This window comes from Myotis daubentonii, chromosome 1 (assembly GCF_963259705.1).
Source record: "Myotis daubentonii chromosome 1, mMyoDau2.1, whole genome shotgun sequence".
Taxonomy (NCBI): Eukaryota; Metazoa; Chordata; class Mammalia; order Chiroptera; family Vespertilionidae; genus Myotis; species Myotis daubentonii.
The window spans coordinates 207180036-207194534 of record NC_081840.1 but is presented as its reverse complement, the minus strand read 5'-3'; the positions used below and the strand labels follow the sequence as shown (position 1 = coordinate 207194534).

The 14499-nt window shown below is 43.1% G+C and overlaps 1 protein-coding gene across 7 annotated transcripts in view; it reads right to left on the bottom strand.

Annotated features, from left to right (window-relative positions):
* Nucleotides 1–14499, bottom strand: part of ATP8A1 (ATPase phospholipid transporting 8A1) — a 214241-nt gene that overhangs the window by 14032 nt on the left and 185710 nt on the right. For 5 of the 7 annotated variants that reach the window (XM_059672285.1, XM_059672272.1, XM_059672263.1 and 2 more), the window contains 2 exons: nt 1284–1372; nt 486–578 (listed from right to left, as the gene is read on the bottom strand). In XM_059672285.1, coding sequence (XP_059528268.1) covers nt 486–578; nt 1284–1372 — 182 coding nt within the window. Of the gene's footprint in view, nt 1–485; nt 579–1283; nt 1373–14499 lie in introns of those variants that run through there. The other 2 variants (XR_009449605.1, XM_059672319.1) reach the window with 2 other exon arrangements.

Genomic DNA, 14499 nt, shown 5'->3' with positions numbered 1-14499 from the left:
GTACACCAGGCATTGAGCTATCTGCTTTGTTGATAGTATTTTTTAAACATATTTTTCTTTATTAATTAAGGTATTACATATGTGTCCTTATCCCCCCAGTATCCCCTCCCCCCATGCCCTCACCGCCCTGGTGTCTGTGTCCATTGGTTAGGCTTATATACGTGCATAAAAGTCCTCTGGTTGATCTTATTGATAATATTTTATTCAATTCTTACAACTAGTCCCTGAGGTAGGAATTATCGCCCCCTTTTATAGATGAGTAAATCGAAGCCCAGTAGCATTAAGCAACTTGGCTAAAGGCCGCACGCAGTTTAGTGAAATGGCAGCTCTGATTTGAATCCACATCTCTCTGATTCCAAAATCTGTCAACAACACTGCTCATTCCTTGTTAACAGATAAAATATAAGTTTTACCACTTATTTCCAATCGCTAGTGAAAGAACAATGTAAAATCACTTGGAAAAGAACATATGCAGTGTGCATTACCTTTTCCCAAGCACGACTGCTCCTGGGTCTTGAGATTTTGCCTCCAGCTCCTGCACTTCATCTACTAATGTTTTAAAAGCAGTCCTCTTGATTCTGCAAAGAAAAATGTTTGCATGGAAATATTTGTGTGAAGACCAAATATTTCACAAAACTGTTTTATTATCACGCCTCTAAATATAACAGTGACCAGAGGACAACAGTGTTTCAATAGAATATAAAAATTGACAATAACTTTGAGCACTAATATAATTACAGAAACAATAGTCTTAAATGGATTAGGTTTATAACATTAAAACTCTCATAGTTATTAAGTAACCATCATGCAACTAACTTCCATGGTACCGTTTTTTTGTGTGTGTGTGGGAAGAGATGACATTTTAAAACTTATAATCCTCGACATACATGAGGAAAGTTCTAGTCTCTTTCATTCTATATTTTATGTATGTTTCTAACCCGGCAAGCAAAACACTTAACTTCGCAACTATTGTTCACTCATAACATATATAAGTATGTTTGGAGATGACAGAATTTTTCTTCTACCTTCACTGGGTTTTTCAGGCAGGTTTCTAAAAACGTCCTCTCCAATATTAACTGAAACTGCCTGCTTTATGTCTTGTAAACTAATTTAGATTTCTAGCTTCTCAGTCACTCCTTCGTTATGTATTTATGCAGAATAAGCGAATACTAGTAATTCCTCTTCTGCAAACTGCACATCCTGGAGCTGAAGTTACAAGCAGAGAAATGTGTGGGTTCGCACACACCTGTATTCTTATGTACACAACTGCGTGCTGTACTTACACCTTGTACACCACATCAAGAAGTAGAGAGGCCACGGGGATGAATAACAGGCCCGTCCAAAAGACGCCGGAACTGAACAGCATGGCCGCCTGGGGAAACCGCAAGAAACGCGTCGTCCGTGCTTAGTTTTTATATGACACGAAGTAAAATAATTTTAAGAATCTCATTCTGCAAGAGGGCATACTATAATAACTCTAAACTTGTGAAATACACGAAATCAAAAGCCAAATGTGTTATTTACTACATCTATTTTTTCCCCCCATTGAGTGTCTAATATAGCAAAGTTTTATCATTCGTCTTTTCATATTTTTATGAGATTTTTACTGTGGTCAATACATGGAGTAATAAACTTTGGCATTCTTTTATACTTAGCATACATTTGACCTTGGTTTATATCTTTATAATATAAAAATATTTTTGGGTAAATTCAAATATATTCTGGATTAAATTCTCTTATAATACAACATGTAAAATAAATCCTACTTAGAAACTAAATTTACTATTTTTCAAATAAAAATTAATGATTTTTTAAATAAAATATGACATGATAGTAAAAAATTATCCAGATAAATAATGAATATATTATAATCAAGTTAAGATAGCTATAAAAATAAGTTTACTCTTTTTAGCTGATATTATGTAGAATAATCTTAATTTTTGTTTCAAGATTTATGTAACTTGTTTTGATATATTCTATTATTGCTAAACTTAAACCAAATATCTAGTATATAAAAAATGCAAGCAAAAGTGTATTAAAAAGAATTTAATCATTCTTTTGTATCAAATCCCAAATTTCTATATCAGAGCCATTTGCGTTGCAAAAGAATGATTCTATGAAAATTAATAAATTCTACTGGTTATTTGCAATTATAATATAAATTCCTTTGTAATATAATTCGATTACAAAGAGCTTAAAAGGAAGGACTGCCATACAATAAAGCCAAAATAAATATTTAGTTTCACTTCAAGTCTTATTTGTTTACCAAGAGTAAATTTGCAGCAAATATATTGTTATAACCTCATTAAAATGTAGCCAACGAATGCATGTACATTTAAACTCTACTAAAAATCACACAGATCACACAGAATTTTTTTTAAACCAAGTGTGGTTCAGGAATTAAAAATGATCTAGAGTTTAATTCTTATAGGCAGTTTCACAATGACACACAAACAACCCTAACCAATCAATTCTTATAGAACAGAAAGATTACTAATTATGTTTCACATTACCCATTCATTTTGACTCTCACCTGAAGACCAGGAACTGCTATTTAAATTTTTTTTTCTACATGAACACGGGCTTAACGATGCAGTGTTGGTTCAAGAATACTAAGGTCCCCCCCCCCCCCCTTTACAGAATCAAATAGCCCTGAATACCGTCAAAATAAAAACACGCGCTTACAAAATTATCAGAAAATAAATGTTGCCACGTGGCTTCGACGAAACAGCACCCGCATTCTAGACACCGACCACATGAAAAATATTCACATAAAAGTCACTTTATTTTATAAGCAAAACATGATCTTCGACATGTTTGCTGACATCCTCAATAGTGAAAACCAACAATAACTGTGTAAGAGGAAATGTCTATCAAGTCAGGGGGCTTTGTTTGGCGTGAACGAAGCCTTTCAGGATGGCGACGACTGTAAAAAAAACCACATTTCTTTCTTCCTTCTGTGGGGGGAAAAGGTAAGACTCAAGCTCCTAAGTCACGGCGCTGAAAATACCTATTTTCATTGAGGGGGCCGGAGGAGAAAGCTTTATTCTTGCCTTTGCCACCTTGGATTGAATGTCGGCTGATAGAAAAGGCAGACAGAGCTGGTGGAGCCCGCTGGCTGCTAATTCTGACCATTGTGATGGTAACGGGCGCCCCCCATTCAGTCCACAGCCTCTGGCTTTCCCCAGGAACAACAGGAATTGAGGGGGAAAAAGTTTTTCTGCGTCATATCTGAAAGCCTGTCAGATTTTTTTTTCCTTTTGCAGAGTTAATCCAAACCTAAAAGATTTAAAGCCGGCCTTTGCATTGAAGACAGAGAGGCTCTGTATTTTTTGGATGGAGCGGGGGGGGGGGAAAATCCCACAGAGGTATTTCCTTCCTTTCTGTACAAGAACGCCCCCTCCCCCTGGAGAAGCGAGTTTTGTCTCTAACTTTTCAGGTCAGCTGGGGAAAGGCGCCGACCCCGCACACAATGCGGGGAACAGGAGCAGCCTGTTCGGGCTGGACGCGCGCCCCTCCCAGAGCAGTTTGCAAATTGCTCCGAACGTGGGAGATCGGTGGGCCCTGCCAAGCCGCCCCCCCCCCCCCCCCCTTCATCCGCGGCCCCGTGAGACCAAATGCAATGGCCACAAAAGTGGCTCCCAGGGGACTTGGAAGGGATCAGTCCAGGGAGCCGCAAAGCCGGTGACTGGAGGGCACAGGCCCTGCGGGGGACAAGCCACCGCTTGTCTCTGCAGAGAGCCGCTGCCTCCATCCACATCGGGCTTCGTGGGCTTCAAAAATGCACCAGCGCGGCCTGAGGACGCAGATGCAGCCGGGGAAGCAGGAGCTGCTCCGAAATTGCCACGTGAACTTGCAGAGCAAGGGCGCTGGAAACGACGCGAGCTCAGGTGCATGTAGCTAAGCCAAGGGGCTTGCCCAGAGAAGGGGGGCCGGCCTTCTGAGCGCCAACATGCTCCCACAGCAGGGGAACACGTCCCACTTCACCTGCAGGGTCCCCAAGTCCGGTCTTGTAGAAAGAATTTCAATGTGCGACCTGCCCGCAAACCTTCAGCAAAAGCGTTCTTAATCCTACAGCCCCTTTTACCCTGTAACGATCAGAGCGCTGTGCTGTGGCTCATTCTCGGATAGAGGGCGGATGCCCTCCAAACAGCAGGCCCCGGGGACCCTAAGACACTCTCCGTGGACCCCAACTGCGACAGACCGCCCTGGAAGTGGCCCTGGCTCTGCCCTTCCCAGCTCCCAGACGCGGGAGAAGGGGCCCAAGTCTCTGCTTTTTCTCAGCTGCACAGTGGACTGAAGAATTAAACCTGATAATGTTTGTAAAGTGGCTGCTTTTATTAATCAGTGACACTGATGAGTAACAAATGTTTTCTTTCTTCATTTTAATTTTCAAATACCTTTAAACACGCAGTCTTCTGTTCTTCCAAGTGGTCTCTCCCATGAGCTTCAGGCAGGAATTTTTTTTTAAATCACATATTAAGTATAAGTCAGCTTAGACATGTCGTGGCTTCAGCATATTATCACAAAAGATGCTTTCCTTAAGACTGACACTGGCCAAAGTAACTAACCACTAATAAATTCCCATTCGTCTCAATCTGCTAATTTAGGAAGCAGAGATCATTTTTTTCATAAAAATTATTAAAGGACTGCATGGGCATAATAATTTTGAAAGGAAAAATGATTTAGAATATAGTGCTGTAAAACAGTTTTTTTTTTTGGGGGGGGGGGAAGGGGAGAGCAGGACAGCAAGATAAATGAATATAAATTCCAGAGGGGTTAAAAGTTAATGTGAATAACAACAAAAAACCAAGAAGTGATTATTAAGTGTTTCCAGTTTTATATATGGACTTTCTTAGCTTAAACACAGTGAGAAAGCTATAGAAATAAATGCTTAAGAGAACTGATTCATAAACATGTAGAAGCGTCACAAATTCAAAAAGAACATCACTAAAAAGCAAAAAAACAAGAATGACTTCCATAGTTTATGAAATTCTGCAATAGTATCTGCTTATAAAAATAGACCAATTTTTTTTTATAAGAACAACTACAGACCCCAATAGGTAGGAAAAGACCTCAGAAAGTGCTCACAACAGCAGCAGCAAGTAATCAGTAACTTGGAAAAGAAACCAAACCAAATGAGATCCGATTTAAATTCACTGTCACAGGTGAGAGGGGTTTGGTGAAACAGGTCGCTGTGACAATTTATATTCACGTCAGCAATATACTCGCCTTAGGGAAAGGCGTTGGACAACGTGTATCAAAGACAGGACGTGAGTTCCTGTTTACACGCTAATGCAATTTCTGGAACTACATGTTGCACTCTGGGGCAGCTTTTACAAGTAGGTTAGTAACCAATGAAACTTCTGGGGTGACTAGTCCTGAAAGCACCCCTCTAAAAAGCGTTCCAGGGCCCAGGGTTTAGGAAAGGTATATACAAACCCCAGCCACACCCTCGCGGAGAGGCCCAGCACAGAGTAGCACATTTAAGGCTTTGGCAAATCACAGTAAAGAACCCTACTTCATCGTTTTTTAAAGCAAGATTTCCAAATGTATGGATGGACCTCGGAGCACTTTCCCCACACATTGCTTACCAACACCCCGTGGAACTAATTTGGGGGAAGGCAAATATTCACTGTGGGTTTTTTAAAAACACTAAAACATTAGTGAAAACTAGCAGGACCCTATGTGGCTGGTTAGGTAACATACCTGCACGAAGATAATATTATCCAAGCTGTTAGTGACGCTGTTCACAGAATATGATTAGAAAACGGATTGTTGGGAAGAGTCTGAATAAAGGGGAAAGGTAAACTATCCTGCTGTTCTCTCAGGAGCCTTCTGTGATCACATAAACACCCCCTAGGAAGGTTGGCAATTTCTATTATCTATATAGGGACCAGTCACAACCCTCCCTCTGCCTTAAATCTCTTGCCTGTACTTCAACCACAACTATCCAGCTGTGAACCTGACCATCACACAGGTCCTTCAAACAGATACGTCCCAAACGGAACACACTGCCTTCCCCCTAGGCCTGCGTTTCCTTTGTGCCATCCGTCCAGGGAATGGCTCCAGCGACTAAGACAGAAGCTGGGCTGGCTCTACTCTTGAATCGTCTCCTTGCACCACATCCAAGGCACCACCAGGTTCTGTTGTGCTCTAGTGTCTTTGAAATCTACTTCCTGCCAACCCTGCTGCCGTGATCCCAGCACCAAGAGTTGCTTGTCCTCCAAACAGCCTCCTCGCTGGACTGACTGACTCATTTTGCTCTGCTTCTAGGCCGGCGGCACACGGCAGCCAGAGGGATAGTTCCAAAGTGCAGATCAGATGTGAGCGGTTCTTGGATGAAACCCTTTCGATGGCTTCAGGCCACCGTAGGATAGAGTACAAAGGCCTTAATATGATCTCAAGACCTTTCCTACCTGACCTCTGATTGCTTCCCCGCTATCATCTCTCAAGCCAGTCCATCTCGCAATGTGTTCCGGTTCCTGCTTACTCTCAACCTTGCGCCCTAGCATCTGTGACGCCGCTTTGCTCCCAAATATTCCCATGGGATGTCACTTCCTTCCTTAGACTTGGGTCAGCTGACCCTACTTCCGGCTTTCATTTTGATGGCACCTGTCACCCATTTTCTAGTTGCTCCTCTGTGTTCCTGTAATACTTAAACTCTGTAAGAGGAAGAAGTAAATCTAAATACATTCTCACAACCCAAGTCCTCAACTACTGAGAGCAGGTGTTCAATAAATAATGTTTGAATAAATAAGTTCTTACAATCTAGTGTTTGGAGAGATTAAAAGTTGAAATACCACAGCCTTGGGACTATGTTCCTGAGATGGGGTGGTTACAGTTTGATTGGTTTTCCTGTGTTCTGGTTCGGAGTTATCCCGGGAGCAGTTATAACCAGATATTTATGTGATTTGGGGAGAGGGGAGAAGAGGTTGACCCAGTTCCCTAACTATCCTTTTCTAATGTAGCTTGTCCTTTCTTTTAAAAAAGCTGTGTGGCATGTATTAAAAGCTTAAGCATATTAAACTACCTCCCCCTTCCTTCCATATTAATCAAAATAAATACAAAAAATAAATTTTTATTGATTTTAGAGAGGAAGGGGAGGAAAATGGAAACATCAATGATGAGAGAGAATAATTGTTTGGTTGCCTCCCTGCATATGCCCTGATCAGGAATTGAACCGTGACCTCTTGGTTTATAGGTCAGTGCTCAACCACTGAGTCACACCAGCCACGCAAAAGATATATTTCAGTGAAACAGGGAAAGTATGACAACTGGAAGTAACATAATTTTTGTGGGGGTGGGGTAGGGTGAGGAGAAGGGAGGTAGAATGGCCAGGACGGAAAAAAGGTCTTGTACTAGTTCACCACTAGCATTTATTTCTCACGTCCTCTGAGTCCTCTGATCCAAATCTTTATTCTGTGGCCTCAGGTACTTTCTGGAATGCTGTGCATTCCATAACCAAAAGCCATCCGCTTTGGCTTCAAGTAATTATGTTCATGACATTTGTAGGTAACTTTCTAGGACCTGGTCTTTGCATAACTTTTCAGTTCTAGCTCCCAACATTCCTTACATCAGAAACCCCAAACTTGCTCTGCTCGGATCTGTTCTCTCCTGGGAAAGCCCTCCTCACACGTCCAGCCCAGGGAACAGCAGCACCAAGAAACCTTTCCAGACTATCCAAACCGGAGCCTGGGGGGCGCACCCTCTCCTCTGTTGTCTATCCCCTGTGCACCCCGATCATAATTAGCATCTTCCACTCTAATTGCCTGTTAATCTGTTGGTTGACTCCATGAGACTCAAGCTCCTCAGGACACCTCCCTTTTTTCAGTTTCTGCGCCACTGACACCCTGTCTAGGTCCTGGCACACAGGCACTCCATACATCTCAACTGAACTGATTTGAGCTGGGCTCTTATAAAGGATGAATGACATTCTCCATAAAATCAGACAAGGCAGAACACCCAGAAAATAACTGAGGAGAAGGGTGTTTCAGATAAACCCCAATATGTTTGCAATTATTCCCAGAAGCTCTTGATTACTCAGAGACAAAGAAAACCCTTGGCTTGAATTATCCCAAACAAACACACACAATCTTAGAAAATATGCAAATTGTTCCAAACAAAGAAAAGCTTAGAAAATATGCAAATTAGATCACAGCATTTATGTGCTCTTTCCCCTTAGATATTTCTGCTGGTGAGGGACTGAAGGAGGGCTGGGCACCCCTGGGACTCCGAACCAATATTCAGTCTAGCTGTGCGATGCAAGAAATGATCTTTGAATCTCCACCCTCCAGCAGGGAGTAACAAGAAAACAAATGATTAAAAGAGGAAGGGCTACTTGGGACTGGATCAATCAGAAGCTAACTTTTCCACAAAAAGTAAAAATTGGCTCTATATCCATATATACTGAACACGCAAAAGAAAATAGTCTTTCTAAAAAGGAATCAAGAGCACTAGGAAAAGTGTGGCTCTGAAACGTTATTTTCTGGGGATTTAAACTTTATCTACAGTTTCCAGAGGAGTAAAAATAATTAAGAACAGAATGTGTTTTTTGTTTGTTTTATTTTAATCTTCTTTATTGTGCTATTTAAAAAACTTAAAACACCAGAAAAAGTAGTAGAGAATTAGTAACAAAATATTCTTTTTAATATGAGAAATATAATTTTAAAATATTATGATGATACTGAATAAGATGTATAACATAGGGTAAGTTGCCTCAATGCTCAATAGGTCTACTTGTTTTATTATTCTTACGAGTTTTTATAACTTTGCGATGGCTCTGTATTCTATCTTCTCCGCCCCCCCTTTTTTTTAAGAGAGGGAGGAAGGGGGAGAGATAGAGATAGAGAAAAACATCAATCTGTTGCTTCTCATACTCGCCCCCCACCGAGGATTGAACCTGCAACCTAGGTATGTGCACTGACAGGGTATCAAACCCTTGACCTTCCGGGAGGGCGCTCCAGCCAACTGAGCCACACCAGCCAGGGCTGTATTCTATCTTCTTAAAAACCATCTCATAAAGCATCAATTGTTTGATTACTTTCAGGTCAGAGACTTCAAGTTGCCTCCCAATATATCTCCTCTCCCCTTCTTAAATGCAACTTCCTGGTTTTTAGCTGGACGCCTTGTCCTCCAGCTCAAAAGACTATATTCCGCTGGCTCTTTTGCTGCAGCTGGGTGTGGCCATGCGCCTTACTCTTGGTCAATGAGATTTAAGTGGAAATGTGGTGGGCAATGTCTAGGAAAGAGCCTCAATGAGAAGGAGTTCCTCCCTTTCTTGCTGGCTGGAATGCTGGCAAAATGGTGAGGGCTTGCCCTAACTGGTTTGGCTCAGTGGATAGAGCGTCAGCCTGCGGACTGAAGGGTCCCAGGTTCGATTCCGATCAAGGGCATGTACCTTGGTTGCAGGCACATCCCCAGTGGGAGGTGTGCAGGAGGCAGCTGATGGATGTTTCTCTTTCATTGATGTTTCTAACTCTCTATCCCTCTCCCTTCCTCTCTGTAAAAGAAATCAATAAAATATATTTATAAAAAAATGGTCAGAGCTTAAGCAGCCATTCTGGACCAGGGGGAAGTACACTAAGGTTGGCGATGCAGTAAGAGAGAAGAAACTTGGTCCTTCATGACTGTTTAGCTGCCACACCAGTCCTGGACCGCCTGCCTCCACCGGACTTCTTTTACACTAAAGAGAAGTAAACTCCTATCTTGTTTAATGTAGTTACTTTTTTTTTTTAACATAAAAAAACATGCCATAAACTTGCTTTGGAGGATACATGGCTAGGGAGGATAAGTGAGGGTTTGAAACAGAGCAGCTTTGGACCACTCCTTGCAAAAATTGTGTCCAATTATGAGCTTTATTGAAGCAGATGGTAGTGACATTCATGGTTTCTTTCATGAGCTTTTCGCATAGAATCCCTGGCATACAACTCAAAAACAAGCTGTCTGGTCTTATGAGCTAAAATGCGGAACCTGGAGGGGAGATCTGCCCTCTGCCCGGCTCACAGAGCTCTTCCCCTCTCTCTGCTCCAGCCACACTGGCCTTTTACTCTTTGCATTTGCCAGGCTCATCTGTGCCTTGGAGCAGGGGTACCCGCTGCTCCTCAACCCTGACATGCTCTTCTTCGCACAACAGGTGTCCATCCCCACATCGTCTGAGTTTCCGCTTAGTTATTCCTCCTTCAAAAAGGCCTTCCTGGAGCACCCATTATAGGCCCCGTAATATCCTACCTCCCTGCTTTTGTCCTTTGTGAAATCATCTTTAGTCATTCGTCATTTAACTAATTTAGTGACCATTCTCCTTCCCACCCCCTGGTTCCCTCAACCTGCTTGCTAATGGGGATCCTGCCCAAATAACCCATTACCTTGACACAGAGCCTAGCACCCATTAAGCACTCACCACATACTTATGGAATGAATTAGTACAAGAATGAATGGACTCCTGAGAACAAAACTTGGCCGTATTAGGAGCAGGCTTGGTTCAGCTTTCCATGCCCTGGCACTCTGGGTACCTACGGCATCTCTCATATGATGACACCAACACCCCCTCATTAGCAATGAGATCCTTAAGGGCAAGGACTACGTCTGTCATCCCTATATCCCCTGGTGCCCAACACAGAGCCTGGTGTACATCAGACACTCAATGGCCACTGGCTCTGCATTGTAGGAGAAAGATGCTGTGCCTACAGTTGCAACGCCAACTTCCTAATGACTCCAAGGGGCGCTCTAGCTTTCAGATGTGTGCATGTGTCCCAGTTCACCATTCCAGCCGTCACATCCATGTCCTGCTTTCCTCCGCAGTGATTCCACACAGGCTTCTCTTTACAAAATGGGCTTGGGAGTGGCCGCACAGCCAGCTGCCTTAAGAACTGTGATGGCCCGCCTGTCTCCTTGACGGTCAGGGGCATGAGGACTGTGACCCTGTTTTATCGGACGGGCTCATAACTATTGGTTCATTGAAGAACATCTGACAGAGCTTAGGGTAGCTGCTCCCTCCAGGCCCCTTGGCTACACACAGTAACCTTGGATGAAAGGCCATCATATCAGAACACTGCCCCACTCCATCAGCAAGAGCCGGTCATGTGACCACTAAATTATCACATGCTATCTAGGTAATTAAAGGCTGAGAGATGAATAAGGACTCTTTTAACCAGGAAATTCCTCATATGTAAAATAATTTATTGTGTTGGTAAAATGGGTAACAGCAGCAGTTAGGAAAATCATATCACTAATGTGCTTTATTAATACCTCTCCTACAGGGGTGACACCAAAGGCTTCCACAAAGATTTTTATTGTTTTGCAGAAAGACTTTACAAACCTCAATCAGGAGATCTGAGATTCTGTAAAACACATGCTCGTTCCTTAACTTCAATTTCCTTCAGTAGTTTTATGGATCCCCCAGGCCAGGGAGAGCAGAACCAGATGGCGCTTTGGGGAGGACCGTGCGCCGTGGGTCTGCAAGGCCAAGATCCGTTTAAAAGTTCTGCCGATACCGAGCTTCTGGTATTCATCGTGATATGAAATGATCCTTGAGGTAGCTGGCTTTAATTTTTTAATCTGGCATAGTCATCATAGTGGCTAAAAGATTTTCTTCTGGAAATTCAAAAAAAAAAAAAATACCCAGTAACCTTATCTAGACCAGTCGGAAAAGCAGGCCAGCATATGTTTATATAACACAGCACTTCTCCCCAGGGCCTACCTTGCCCCATAAATTGTTGTGCTGGTGTGAAAAAATACAAGCCGGGTCTGAAAAAAAGTCCTCCTCTTAAATCACAACCATATTTGTGAGAGAGGAAGACAGGGACATATTTAAAGTCACAGCCAAGGTTGCGACACTATTTCCTCTTTAGTTTTCTTTCTTAAATAATTTCTTATTATCATAGTTTCTACCTTCGTCTAACCCACTTCCCTGCCCCACACCCCTAGGTCAGAGTTCCCTTTTCATAGGTAAATATTTCAGTAATTTGTGGCACTGCGATACTTGCTAATCATTACCATTTGCATCATTATTATGGGATGTAGAATTACTGTAATGGAAACAAAGTGCAAAACTATAGGAAGGAATGGTTCCCAAATGGGAACACCCTGCCCACCAACTGAGAACAGCCGCAGGCTGCACTCCACTCTGAGATATTTGGGGATGCATTTCCGGTAAATCCTGGCACATGGAATGTGCTGGAGCAAGGGAAGAAACTATTTGACCAGGTGAAAAAACCCCGATCGGTGGTAATGGCAGCTGAGTACATCTGAAGACGGCAATACTACATGCAGATAATGACTGCTCAGTTTCCCAACAAGATGGAAGTGAGTAGGTTGGAACATGGGCACCAAAAGGCCTCTATGCCACTACAGTTGATAAGGCTGGGGGAAGGGGGAGGGGAAGCCTTAGTGCAGAATGAAAAGGTGAGAGAAGAAATGCAAAAGGAACAGCCAGTGGTGGTTAAGGGGGTGGCTTCTGGCTGGGTTCCCATCCCAGCTCAGGTGCGAGCTGTGTGACCTTGAGAGAACGCGTTAACCACTCTGTGTCTGTGAAAGAGGTAACAGGGCCAAACTCACAGTGTTGCTATTGAATACTCACATGTTAAATGAGTGATGACATGAAAAGTGCTAGACTGTGACTGACCCTCAGGGAGGAGGGCCTATTATTATTTTAGTGGCAACTGTACATTCTCTGATGATGGGGGTTGACTGGGTTTTCATTTTCATGTGTATATTTTTTAATGAGATGGGTATTATTTGTACCAATATTGCTGTTAAGAAGAGGCAAGAGGCGAGGGTTCGTAGTGAGATGGAATTTCTATAAATGCGTGGGGGAGTTAGGTGGGTGTTGGAAAAGGAGAATGAAATATCTGGGCACTTTTAGAAGGAGACGGGAACACTCTGATACCTGGCTCACGTGAGGGAAATGATCAGGGCCCTGGGGATCCTGAGAAAAAGCAGATAAGCCCGGGGAACCACTCCGAGGAAGATGGCTGCAGGAAGACAGAAAGAGTTCCCATCTGGGAGTAGGAATAGCAATGTCCCCCCACGCCAACGTATTTAGTCCCTTCCTCAGAGAAAACCAATGGGATTTGAAAAACCACATCACCACTTGGGGTGAATTCTCCGGGTCACTTGCTTTGCTTACCACAAAGTGTCGTGAGATAAAACAAGAAGGCCTGGGATCAAACACAGGGCCCGGAGAACAGGGTGGGGTGCGATAATTGTTGATTCTCTTCCCTCCCCCGCTTAGCGAGCTAGGATTTTCGTTCAACACGTAGAGAAAAATGCCTCTGCCTGCAGATGGAGGCTGCAGAGATGAACCCAGAATGTACATTGGAAACGACTATAAAGCCCAGGCCTATGTGTGAATATGCTTCCAGCTGAAAATAGAAGCATGCGACCTGTACCTGTAAGATGCCTAATTTGTGTCTAATTCACACCCTGAGACCCTGTTAACTAGAGCAAGGGAGTCTGTGCCCTTTCAGTATTTAAGGTGTGACTCTGGGAGAACACAGTGAAGACAACGCACAGAGAATCCGAATCTCAGGAGTTGGCAGGCAACCTCGGGGGGGGGCGGGGGGTGGGGGGGAGTGGGGGTAGGCCAGGGATTTTCGGGTGGTGTACTGCAAGAATTTTTAAAACATGCAATACCTGACTATTTAGTCAGGGGCACTGACCTCTTTTCCCTTGGATCAAGCACATCAAACTTGCCGGCCGCGAGTTTGACATGCTTGCCTTAGGTTGTCAAATAAAAAAAGGACAGCAGCCAACACAAAGCTGCCTGATGTGAATGCCCTGTCTTCAACCATAAATATCTAGGTCACATAATAGAGTGGCATCTTATCGGTTACATCACATAACAAGCTTGCACCTGATTGGTTGATTCTTGGTACCAGAAATTCTTATATACACTACTATAGGCACCGGGTACACGTTATTATTGTACACTATTCTTGTGTGACATGCATAATTTTCATGGCAATCAATCAAAAACTATACCTATTTCTTTTGTCAGATTGGCAAAAATAATTTATTTTTTGGTGTGCTGCAGAATTATAGTGCTACTTTCTGCGTGCCATGAGATAAAAAAAAAGTTGGAAATTGCTGGTGTAGACAAATGAGGCTCAGAATTCTTAAGAATCTCTGGTGGCTGACCAGCACAGAAAGGGTTGGTTAAATGAGGCCAGCATCCTGCTCTGATGCTGGAAACTGTTACATGTGGGTCGCTGTATGTTAGAAAGATGTTCCATTTGAGCTGAAATCTGGCTCTCTGTCACCTCTACCCCACTGTTTCTCATTTGTTCAAAACAAACAAGCAAGCAAAAAATTTTATTTAACGATCGTTTACTTAACACTGATTTATGGGCTCCAGGAGCCCAACACCGTGAGGCTGGAGTGAACGCGTGAAGAGATGCAGGGGCAGTGGACACCGAGAAGGGGTGTACGCATCTGGAACGGTCATGGGCTCGCCTGTGGAGGGTGGGCTGAGGAGCAGCAAGACCACAGAAATGTCTAGAG